The sequence below is a fragment of the Plectropomus leopardus genome, chromosome 24 (genome assembly GCF_008729295.1).
Source record: "Plectropomus leopardus isolate mb chromosome 24, YSFRI_Pleo_2.0, whole genome shotgun sequence".
Classification (NCBI taxonomy): domain Eukaryota; kingdom Metazoa; phylum Chordata; class Actinopteri; order Perciformes; family Serranidae; genus Plectropomus; species Plectropomus leopardus.
In genome coordinates this window covers 563,863-576,388 of record NC_056486.1, presented here as the reverse complement: position 1 = coordinate 576,388, position 12,526 = coordinate 563,863, and the positions used below count along the sequence as shown (strand labels likewise).

At 40.0% G+C, this 12,526-nt stretch overlaps 1 protein-coding gene across 1 annotated transcript in view; it reads right to left on the bottom strand.

Moving 5' to 3' along the window:
* Positions 1-3,407: 3,407 nt before the first annotated feature.
* The window catches only part of LOC121963054 (myc box-dependent-interacting protein 1-like), a 14,431-nt gene continuing 5,312 nt past the window's right edge, over positions 3,408-12,526 (bottom strand). The window contains exons 2-8 of the mRNA XM_042513425.1: positions 12,242-12,297; positions 12,113-12,157; positions 10,749-10,791; positions 10,303-10,437; positions 6,289-6,342; positions 5,696-5,797; positions 3,408-5,605 (exon numbers count right to left, since the gene is read on the bottom strand). Of these exons, the coding sequence (XP_042369359.1) occupies positions 5,504-5,605; positions 5,696-5,797; positions 6,289-6,342; positions 10,303-10,437; positions 10,749-10,791; positions 12,113-12,157; positions 12,242-12,297 (537 nt within the window). The 3' untranslated portion in view covers positions 3,408-5,503. The remainder of the gene's footprint in view (positions 5,606-5,695; positions 5,798-6,288; positions 6,343-10,302; positions 10,438-10,748; positions 10,792-12,112; positions 12,158-12,241; positions 12,298-12,526) is intronic.

Sequence of the window (12,526 nt, the reverse complement as noted above, 5' to 3'; positions counted from 1 at the left end):
AATAAACAAACATTAAATAAATTTAAATTTATAAAAAAAAAAAACCCAAAAATTATATGTGAAAAATAGGACAAGAAAAAAAAACACCCTGGAAAAACTCTTTTAAAATGCCCCCAAAAAACTCAAAATTATTTAAAGAACAAAAGAAAAAACACCTGAAAACTCAAAATTATAAAGTAAACTGAAAAACAAAACCCACAAAAACCTCACAATTTTGAAAATTGAAAAACAAGACACTTAAAACCTTGTGAGCACAGCACACAAAAAAACTCACTTTAAAAAAAACTCAAAATTATTTTAAAAATGAAAGAAAATCATCCCAGTTATGAAAAAATAGGAAGGAGGAAAAGAAAAAACTTAAAATTAAAAAAAAAGAAAAACACACATCCTAAAATGTCCAAATAATTAAAAAAAAAAAAACTTTATCAAAATAGTTGGCAATTAATTATCTGTCTATTGACTGATTAATCAAGTATTCGTTGCAGCTGTACTTGTATTTGTATGCAAATATCTGAATCTATAAAGTAACTCAAGCATCGTTTGTGCACATTAAAAAGGAAGTTTGATTAAAACTGCTGTTAACATGGCTCATTCCGAGCCTCGGTTTTCTTATCTTGCAGCGGGACGAAAACTAAAACCTCCCCAGAGTGACCTGAAGAGGTTTGTGTTACGGATCAGCGTTACATCGCCACTGAGGTCCAGATTCATTTGCAATGCAAAGGCGGCAAAGTGCCTGGAGAGAGCATCAGAGCACACTTCACTCAGAGGCAGGGGACATCTGAGATCGACCTCTCTCTTCTTTGTGTGTGTGTATTTTTCTCTCTGACCTCTCCCTACGATTAAATGTGTATTAAACAAACTACATGAGCATTTTTTTAAACAGCTGGAATCAAATGACGGTTTTGATGCTGTTGCCTTTTCAACAAGAGAAAAACTTCGGAAATCCTGCTTAGAGACACAAACTATTCATTATATCAGTTGCTTGAGTTGAGATGGTTGTTATTTAACTCCTGCGTCTGAGGGTAACCCCAGAGACATGACAACAAACCGCGTGCAGCTGCCAAGTAAGGTTTGCCAGAACGCGCCCCCTCTTAGTTTCCCTGGTTACTCTTTTCTCAGGTTTCGTTTGATCTTGGAGGACGGCTGATCTTAACAGGAAAGAAAGTAAAAACTGGTGGGACAAACTAGAACAGGGAGACTCAACTTGCTTTGCTTGGGGGCCACTTTTGCAGGAGGCCAGGGGCCAATCGCAGCAGCCCCATACATGTTACTACAACTATATGATGTTTCAAGCTCTTCAGGACATTTCTAGGATTTTAGGACATTAGTCCTAGTCTTTGCTAGGACCTCTGTCGGGGGTGAGGAGGGCTCCATTTGATGCTGTTTTTTGCACTCTGGCACCTTATATATATACTTAAAGTACAAAAACAATTCCCAGTGTGAATCACTTTATTTTTTTATTGTAAATTAGAAAATGGTTGGGGGGCCACCTGGCTCCCTCTCGGGGACCAGATTTGTCCTGCAGTCCGCAAGTTGAGTATCACTGTTTTAGAGTAATTAAAAAGACTGGATTATTACATTCCAGGGCTAAAGACATACAACTATACCTGCTCCACTGAATACAAATACTGCAGTTTCAGCTGCGTACCTCTGCTGACCAGTGCTGAAATGTAACTGAATACATTTATTCAAGTACTGTATTTATAGATAAATTTGAGGAACTTTTATGTCACTTGAGTATTTTAATATCATGCCACCTCCCACCTTTACTCAATCGCACTTCAGAGGCAAATATTGCACTTTTTACTCCACTACAATTATTTCATAATTTGCTACTTACTGTACAAATGATTTTTTTGTTTTGCACATTATAATTTTATAATCATTTTATTGTTTCTCTGCTGTGTGATTTTCATAAAGTACAAAACTGAAAGGAAGACAGAAAAGCACTGACATTTTTAAGTCACTGCAGCCTGCTTGTATGTAAACTCTATGATTTGCAGTAATGGGCTCAGGACCAAATGTTAGTCCTAAATATTAGCGGCTAACATCTGTTTATCCCTCTGTAAATTCACCACCACTGACAGAAATATAAAATCTCTCAGATTGTTTGTGTGGGCCGGCTCCCTGACTGCTGTTTGATCTATTGTTGGAGTACAGGAAGCCTCCCCCCCCTGCCTCCCCCCTGCCTCCCCCCTTCCTCCCCCTGCCTCCCCCCTGCCCCCCCTGCCTCCACCCCTGCCTCCCCCCTGCCTCTCCGCCCTGCCCCCTCAGTGAGGCCCGGCCGGGCTGCTCTGTTGTGTTTTCCACATGACTGGGTGTCCTGTTGTTATAGAAACATCGAAGGTCATGCCGCTGTTGCTGGTTTGAAGTTGAAAATGTCAGCAGTAGTGCAGATTAACAGAACAACAATGGCCCGATATGCACTTCGTCAGCTTGATTTCATAATCAATACATTAATGAACTTTTATATTATGAGAGCTGTTAAAATGTGGTTACATTAAACACAGTACTTTTTTTTCAAAAGCAGGTTGTAAAAGTTTGTTGTATTTATAAGAAATGTTATGTGGCTGCATTTGTTGAATGGTCTGAAACTGGAAAAAAAATGTAAATGGAGATAAAGCAGACATGCAGGACTGAGAAACTGCATCCACAACGCCTCCTGGTGTCATAAAAAAGAAGAACAACAGCAGGGTTTGACAATATTAGGACAGCCTCGTCTGTACAAGAAAATGTGAACTGAATAACTGGATTTGAAAAAGATAAATCTATCTTAAGATTTCTTTTACTCTGCAGATTCAGGGTACAGTAAAAAGGCTACACACACACGGCACACATTTCATTCATTTTTAATGACACTGACTTGATCCAACAGATGGTGTGTTAGTTACCACTTGGACTGACTCGTTATTCATTAATTCCACACGATAAAAAAAAAAAACACTTTGCATGGGTTTAACTTTGGTTTCTGCAGGATATTTGGTTAGAAAGGTTTCAATGTTTTAGCCTCAGTCTCATTTAGCTGCTTGCATCACACCAGTCTGAACCTGATTTCTAAATTTCTAAAACACAAAAGAAAATGTGTCTGCACAGCAGTGAGAGTCCAAGAGAGCACCGAAATCCAGAATAAAATTAAAATGAAAATGTTTAAAAAGAGTTAAATAGCATACATCCTCTTCTTAATCCTTTTAAACCTGAGAAAATTGGCTTGATTCCCTTTAAAAATATGGGATGAAGGCAGTTAACACTTTAAATGGCAAAGAAGAGTCAGAAAATTAAAAATTATAGTAATTCTGTAATGTCATTTTAAATATGTAATTATGATAATTATTGATACATTTTCCCAAGCTTTTTATTCTTTTTCCCCAAGATTTTTTTCCCCCAGCTTAAAAACATTTTAATTTTCTTAATCTACTAATGTCTTGCAATTTGTGGAACATTTCTTACCAAGTTGCTTGTTGCCTTTTTTTCTCCACGTTTTTTAAGCAATCGCACAATTTTGCTCAGACTTCAAAGGCTTAAATACTTGTGAAAGGCATTTGAAAGAAGCAAAGTGATGTCGCTCCGCGTTTCAAAGGGTTAAAGAACAACATCTAAACTAGTGATAAATAGTCATAAATAGTGGTAACTATGGACGACGAGAGAAAAAAAATCAGCAGCGAGTTTGATAAGGTTTTGCATTTCATCCATCAACGAAAAGATGAATCAAAAGTCAAAATAAAAGAGTATGTTCATTAGAAAACGTAAGCCACACATCAAGTCATGTCCTCAAAATGTCCAGTAAAGTAAATGAAAAACTACTGTTCCCTTTGATAATCCTACAAGTCCAAGAAACTGTAACAGATTTCGATAAATCGAGGCAAAGCCTGTTTGTATGGGTGGTGTTCTCCAGGGCTCTATTCTAGGACAACTGCACTTTTCAATCACAGCCACATTTCATGGAGCGATACCACCTCGTGTAACAGTATTTGTTGTGTTACAAAGTACAATCTTCATGCAAGGAACTGTGAAAAGTTCTTAAAAACTGTTGACAATACACAACATAAAACAGTCTGACATTCGAACAATGCGCCCATGGTTTATTTCTTCTTTTTGAATCTCACCAACACATTGTTTTGTGATTGAGTTTAGCAAATCAATGATTCAGAAATAGAAAATCAAAACAAAATTCATCAAAGTGTCCTCATACAACGGTTTCGTATGATATCTTATGAAAATGCACATACTACAGTTCGAACGGTACCTTATAAATAAGTGCCCTACAAATTTGCACCGCTACCAGTTAGGTAAAATAAAAGATTTGTGGTTAAGTGTCATCATGTTGCGTACTTGATGTAAAGTTACATAGGTCAGGTTTAGGGAGGTAAAATCGCCACATGTTGCCGCTCTGCAGTGGACTTCCACATCTACATTCGGCCTCTTCGGTGTCTGCTGTTGGTGGTTGATGGTGCTGTCAGGCTGTGTACTTTAAGTGAAGTTTCATAGTTTCGGTGTAGTAAAAGTAAAGCTACATAGGTTAGGTTTTGGAAAAGAAACATGGCTAGGCATCGTCAAGTTTCATACTTAACGTAAAATTACGGACTTGACGTAAAGTTATGTAGCTTAGATTTGGGAAAGTAAAGGTAATTAGATTACATTTTGGAAAAAGAATCAACGTTAGGAGTCTTCATGTTGAGTATTGGACATAAAATTGAGTAGTTGAAGTTTAAGAGAGTAAAGTAACATCGCTTAGGTTTAGGAAAATAAAGTAACGTACTTTAATTTTAGGAAAGTGGGTGTTAAGTTTTGAAAAAGAAACATCCTCATCACGTAATATACCGAATGATGATGATGTAAGGTTACATACGTAGGTTAGGGTTAGGAAAATAATCATGGTTGGGAGTTATCGTGTTACATCGTTAAAGTTCTGTAGTTTAGGTTTAGGAAAGTAAAGTTATGTATGTTAGGTTTAGGAAAACGGTCATGGTTGGTGGTCACACTATGTATTTAATATAAAGTTACTTAGGTAAGGTACAAGTACATTTGATCCTTCTGTAGTCCATTTACTGCATTGATCACGTGATCGCAGCTTTCCCGTTTATGTGGATTATAAATAATATCTGGTGCATTACTTTTCGTCGGTATACATACGAACAGTGCATGAGAACAGTCTGAATAAAAATGAGTCATTTTTAAATGTACAGTTTGACTAAAACATGTTTAGACAACTGTGCATCATTTATCACAATTAATCTGTCCGGGTACTTTTTTAAATATTTTAACTGTAAAGTTGAATTTGATTCTTGCAGATGTGTTCATGAGATCACTGAAGAGTTTTAATAACCGGCATAAGCAAATCATTTGGTGTCAAAGCCACTGAGATGTATTTCAGTGTACATTTTTAATCACGTACCGATACACGTTGGTGTGTAAAAAGACATGTTGTGACATGTCTTTAACTGTTATATCGATATTGAGGAGTTTGGGGCACAAAAGGGAGCACAATCTTTCTGTGGCATGAAGCTCAAACCTTCTGGGTAAAGTTCTCAGGGAAAACGCCTTTGGCCGAAACATTTTTGTTCTGCACCCAGTGAGACTCCAGCACACCCACGAGCCAGCCGTCATCCTGCAGAGAGACAAAACACAGGTTTCAGTGTTTTAAATTCATTTTAAACTGATATATTTCAGAGGTAGTGGCTGACGGCGTGTCAGTGACCTGTTCATCGGGGTTGTCGAAGGCCAAAACCAGCACAGAGTCTCCGGTCTTCAGTTCCAGCTCATCGCCGTCGGTGGCAGCGTAATCATGTATCGCTTTTACCTGGAGGAACAATCAACCTCAATAAAGTTTCTTTATATGTCATCTGTATAAAAAAGGGACATTTAACTTTAAATGTCTATACTTATTTTACACTCATTCCTGTGAGTTGAGACTTTAATTTAGCTTGAAAACATTTCAAAAGTCTTAAGTATTAAGAAAAACCTGGTTTTGTGTCACAGTTACATTTGACAACCAAAATCCTTATCGGTTCATTGCTGAGTCCTGTGATATCGCAAACGTAATAAACCACAAACGTAATAAACCACAAACATAATACAAATCTGCAGCTTTTAGTGAAAAAATCCCAAAAACATAATAGCAGTGGCCTACTACAAATATAATACAAAATATCCTGCAAATTTACAGAAAAGACATCTATATGATGTACGTGTCATATCAAATCACAAAAAAGCCGCCCCCTGATAAATTAAGTACAGTCCCTTATTAAAAACCAGTGCAGTTTAATCAAAAGTTAAAGGAATATAATCAACCTTGTAGAGGAATCCTGGAGGCAGTTCGCCGTCCGAGCCATTGGTCACCGCACTCTGCAGAGAAAAAAAAAGCAGAAACGATAACAAATTTACACAAAAGATACCGACACAAATCTATCTTCATACGCTACAAAAGAGGAGAAAAAAGAACGACAAAAGAAGCGAGTCGCTGACTTCTGCTAGAGTTTGAGGCATCCTTGAATTCCAGGCTTTAACCTGTGATCCTTTCAAGACCCGGCTGAGGGTGCGGCTGCCTCCCTATCCACCTGACCCTACCTGGGCCTCTCCATCACCGCCCCAGCCGCCCTGTCCCCCTTGGGCGTCGTCGTCGTCCCAGCTGGGCTCCGTGTACGACTGAGCGGCGTAGCCTCTGTCGCCGCTCCAGCTCTCCGGAGCATCGTCCCAGCCGGGCTGGGCGTAGCTCTGCGCGCCGCTTTGGTTGTAATCCCAGCCGCCCTGGGCCTCCTCTGGGTACTGGTCGTCATCGAGTTGAGGCTCCGGCTGTGCGGCGGTCTGTTCTCGCTACAGAGGGTCAGGGTGTGGGGCGTTGTGGCGAGGTTTGGAAGCGAATAGAAGTAGAGGAGGAGGAGTGGAAGGAGGGCGTGTGGTAGAAAGTGGACGCCGGAGGAGCGATGGGTTGAAAGAGTGTAATAAAGGTCACGACCCGGGGCGGTGCGGGGTATCACGAAGGAGAGGAGGGAGGTTTGGATGGAGAAAGATTCAGTTTGAGTTTATTTCTTCATCTAAAGTCAGTATTCCTCTGTTTCCTCTGTAAAACTGCCGGCCCAGAAAAACAGAAAGATCAGCATCAGGAGATAAGATGAAAGATTTCACTAAATGTTTCGATGTTTTAACAAGAAACTTTTGCAAAATCAAAAACAGTTTTGCAAGAAAAGTCTCTTGAAATCCTATAAATGTCCTAAAATCTGAGACACATCACAAAATTCTCAAAATATCCTAAAATTCTGGAAAGTTCCTAAAATCCTAAAAACGTCTTAAAATCCTACAAACGTCCTAAAATCCAAGAAATGTCTTTACAAGGTTTTAACAAGAAAATCAAAAAATTAAATAAAAAAGTTTTACAGAAACGTTCTTTATCGTGTAAAAATGTGAAAAATATCTTAAAACATGACGTTTTGTGTTATAACATGAAACATTTTCAACATAGAGATAACAACGTTGTTATGACAAGTTTTGTTTTTTAACAAGGAATTTTTGCTGTTACAATATAAAAAATATTATGACAAGACTACATTACATTTTCAATAGTGGAAGTTTTTTTTTTAAATAAAAGTTTGTTGTAACATGAAAATATTTTGTAAAAATGTGAAAAATGTCTCAATACATGAGAAGTTTCTTGTTAAGACACGGAAATATCTCACTAAAACATGACACATTAACTTGTTCTAACATGAAGCTTTTTATAATACTTCCCGATGCTGATCTTTTGTTTTTCTGGTATTTTTGTGTTAAATCCAATGTTGAGATAAATGCTGAACATTGCTGCAAACCTCCGATATGTTACATTTGCACTTTACATTTCAACACACTGTGGTTAACACACTGTTAGGTTTGAGCACTAAAAACAGCTGGTTATATTAGGACACATTACAGACAGCTGCATTTCGTGCCACAGTTGGCAGCGGAAAAACTGCAACGAGTCGCTGAAAAATAAACCAAACGAATCATGTTTGGTGGATTGAAAGCAGACAGCTACGAAACATGTCAATGTAACGTAGTTGTGGGTTGCAGGAATGTACGATGTAAACATTTGTATCGGCTGTTGCTTGACATGATCATAGAAGAAGATCTAAGAGAATAAAAAAGCATGTTTCCCCGTGAAGACCTCAGGAGCCCACGCTTACCCGCGAGTCCCGTGATGGCGCCTTCCGTGTGGCAGAAAGAGACAAAACAACCAGTGAGGTCAAAGTGTGCAAGAAGCCTTTGCAGCACTCTAATGTAGCACACGTGCATCATCCAAGCTCAGACAGTTTTTCAAATCTAACCAGCTCATTCGAGACTGAAAGTGGACGTTTGTGCCAAAGTTAAAGAAATTCTCCCGAGGAGTTCTTGAGAACGGGTCAGACAGATGGACAAACTTCTGCATGCAAAGTCAGGCTGACTGGGCATGCACGTGCAAAGTCATGCAGTGGATCATAAACTGACATCACACACACACGCACGCACGCACGCACGCACGCACACACACACACACACACACGGTAAAATATTTCTTCAGAAACCAAACGACAGAGCTGTGTTTACATGCAGTCGCAGCATGGTATCTTCTGTGGGAGCCACGGCCCTGTCTTTTCAGGGGCCCCCAAACTGTTTTCTAATTCACAAACAAATGAAAGTGATTCACACTGAGAATTGTCTTTGTACTTTTAGGATACATAAGCTGTCAGAGTGCATAAAACAGCATCAAAATACGTTTATCAAAAAAAGTGGCGGTGGAAGATCTTTGCTAAGACCGCAATGTCCTAAAATCTGAGAAATGTCCTAAAATCTGAGAAATGTCCTAAAATCTGAGAAATGTCCTAAAATCTGAGAAACATGTCATTTTGCAAAAGTGGCCCCTAACAAAGCCGGTTTAATATCTCTGGATTAATGGGTTGTTCGGCTTCATGAAATTAAAGTAAAATTAACAGATTTCATAAACTGCATGTAAACACAGTCTTTAACCCTTCAGCTCCGCCGACCTTTGACCTTTACGAAGCTCACCCACCTCGGGAGCCGGAAATGTGACGGGCTGTAAGACCTCTACATCCCAGTCCAGCAGGTTCACCCCAGACCAGGGCTCACACTGCTCCACACACACATACACACACATACATCCAGTCAGGTGAGGAGGGGTCACTGTCTGAGGAAACACCGTCGATGTCACGTTTAACAGTTTTTACATCAGTTTTAGATATTTGCATTTTACGTTTCTGCAAATCACAAATTCGTTACATTTGCACCTTTCAGACGTATCATATCCAGCAGCTTTCATGCACCCAAACGGCTGTTTTTAGGGGCCCAATGTTGGGTTTTTTTGCAGCTTTTTAGTCCCCAAATGTGTGTTTTTAATGCACCTGTTACTGTTTTCCCTGCAGCTTTTTAAGGCACAAAACGTGTCTGTTTAGGGATCCCACTTGTTTTTTTGGCCCCAAACGAGGGTGCTTTTCAAAGATCCGTGATTGTTTTTAAAGCAACTTCTTCAGCCCCCAAATGTGTGTGTTTTTAGGCACTTGACTGATCCCCAAATGTGGGTGTTTTTTCGAAACTCGTGCCTCAGTTTTCACCAAACGATTCACCCCAAAATGGGTGTTCCTTATGGACCCATCGCTGTTTCTCTTGTTTCTCTTTTCCCTGTGACGTTTTAGTTCCCCAAACGTGGGTGTTTTTTGGGGACCCATCACTGTTTATCTCACAAAGAGAGATGCAGAAAAGCTGTTTGTGTTATTTTACAGAGGCATCAGTGCTTTTCCAGCAGGGACTGTGCCCCAAAAACTTCATATTTTCATCCATATCATGATCTTTTCAAAACCATAACCTTTTTTTTGTGCCTAAAACAAACCGCACATTAACCACAGCATTGTGGGAACATAAATTTAAATGAAGTGAGTCTCAGTGAAACGAAATGTAACGTATCCATGGTTTGCAGAAACGTACCGTGTCAACATTTAATTAGATATCGGCTGCTGTTTTTTTATTTTTAGTTTTTATGGATGAACTTTGTTGTCACAGATGATAGTATAGATAAAAGTGATTTGAGGATTTGAGTTCCTCCAGGCTCTGTCCTCAGGCCTCTTCTGTTTAGGATGTACAACCTCCTCATAACTCAGATTATGGAAAAAGATTAAACAGCTAATCATTTTTGCAGCGTAGAAATGAATGCTTGCATGCATCAAAGTTTCCTCTGATTTTATTTATGGTTCTGTAACTTTATTCTGTTGCTCCATCTTGTTGTATTATTGTTCCTCTGCAGCATCTTTAAGCAGCACATTAAGGTGGAATAATAAGTCTGACCTGCTGTGTGGTTGTGGAGTCTGTGTTAGCGTCAGGCACCGGGGTCTCGTCCTCCACGGGGCTGACCTGCTGCTGTCTCTGGTCCGGAGACGGCGTGAGGCGGGGCGGAGGCCGGCTGGGAGGAGGACCGGGCCTCTGCACCACCAGGAGGGTTCAATCGAAACCACACAACATGCAGCATGCAAGAGCGGCCAGAGAGACGGAGACAAATTAGTACACACAAAATACATGTTTTTATTGTTTGGTGCAGGAAACAGATGCTGTTAAACAATCAGACGAGGAGTTCCTTTAAGGCTTTTCTTCTTGCCTTCCTTTGATTTTGTGCTTCTCCCTTTTTGTTTCTGTATTTTGCTGCTTTGTGCAATGAAGCGGTTGCTTTTTTTTCTGTGTTATGTTTCAGGAGTTGCTTTCCTGGCCGTAAGTGTGTTGTTTGGTGTTCGTTTTACCTTTGGTGGTGAGCTGGCTGATTCGCTGTGGTTGGCTTCCTCACTGAGAGAAAAGAAGACAAGAGGTGGCAGAGAGGACAAAGGTGGATGTGAGGTTGAAAACAGGGACAAAGAAGAGAAAAAAAAGTTAAACAGATAATAATGAGAAGAAAAAAGCACAAAAAAGATTTATTGACTCAAACTCATCACACATGCAGTTCTCTGCTCTGTCCACACGAGGGCGACAAAAGCTTCATAAAACCATCTACAGCAGCGATACTCGACTTAAGGCCAAATCTGGCCCCTAGAGATGTCGTAAAATTTCCGTCATGTCCACTTTTTTCCATATCGCCCAGCCCGACTCCTCAGTAACCTCAGTCCAACACTGACTGTGACAGCAGAACATCAAATACATTGATTCATTGGCTGCATCTTTTTCTGAAGGGATCTGGAGCATTTGCAGATGATGGTTTTGTTGTATTTGCACCCTGGGCCGAGAGGCAAATTTCTGATTTTGTTTTCTGATAATTAGGTGGAATCAAATCAAAGGGTTTTTGTATCCTGATTGTCTAATCTTGTTGTCTTTTTCTTTTTGTGTTGCATTTTTTGTGCACTTGGAGCTGCATCCCTTGTTTGAAATGTGCTCTGTGAAGTTTACTACAATTATGATAACAGTGAGGGTAGATTCTGTTAATTAACTGCGGCGACCGTCACTCGATTTCTTCACTCCCCTTTCAGACAAAACTCTGCAGGATGATGCAAAATCATCCTGCAGAGTTTTGCTGGCTCACAGGCGGTTTATTGAACCACAGGCTGAATTTTTTTGTATTGCTCACCCTCCCTGACGCCAACGCAGCCACAAAGAGACAGACTCGGCCCATCCTTCCCGACTCTGACCTTTGACCACCAAATTCTAATCAGGTCATTCTTGACTCTAAGTGGACGTTTGTGCCAAATCTGAGGAAATTCCCTCAAGGTTTAATAAGGATTTCTGAGAATGGGACGGACAGTTGGACGACTTGAAAACGTAACGTCTCCGGCCAGGTCATTGCCGCCGTGGACACATGACAACAGCAAACACATAAAAAAATCGCTTTTACAATTAAAGTATGAAATTATTGTCAAAACAACATCACTTTAATCTTTCTCCTGCAATTACAGCTGTCTTCGTGTAACTTTTTCACCAGAAGTATTAAAACTTTGGCCCTGAAACGCACAGAAATCCCAGGTTGTAAAAACGTACTCTGCGTTTTATATCTCTTGCAGCGGCCTGCAGTTTAAAGAGTTAGGGGTTATATTGCTTTGTAGCCAAAAACAAACAGTTAATCGATGGATTAAAACGAAGCAAAGCGTTGCATGCTCGGCTCGTGTGCCGCAGTTTTTACCTCTTGGCACCGTCTCCTGTCTTTGCTGCTGCAGTGCCGCCTTTTCTGCAGTTGAGGCGTGAGGGACATTACTCTCAGTATGTTCAGTCTTTTTGACTCTAAAGCGTTTGACAGAAAAACGTCACTTACTTGAGCTCTCGCTGCTCTTCCAGTTTGGTCATGATGTCGTTCAGGTTTTGGCTGAGCTGAGGAGACACGCAGCAGACAAAGACCATCAATACATCAGCTGATCCGCGGCCTCAGCCCCGAATGTTTTATAAATAATACTGCATCTGAATATACAGAGTTTCAAAAGTAAGTGGAGACCTAAGGGACTGTTCTGTATTTGTCAGAGGAGGGGGATTTCTGTTTTCTTTACCCTCTGTAAAGGACTGTAAGAAATCTGAAAAATGATTTATTTTGACGGTGTTTGAA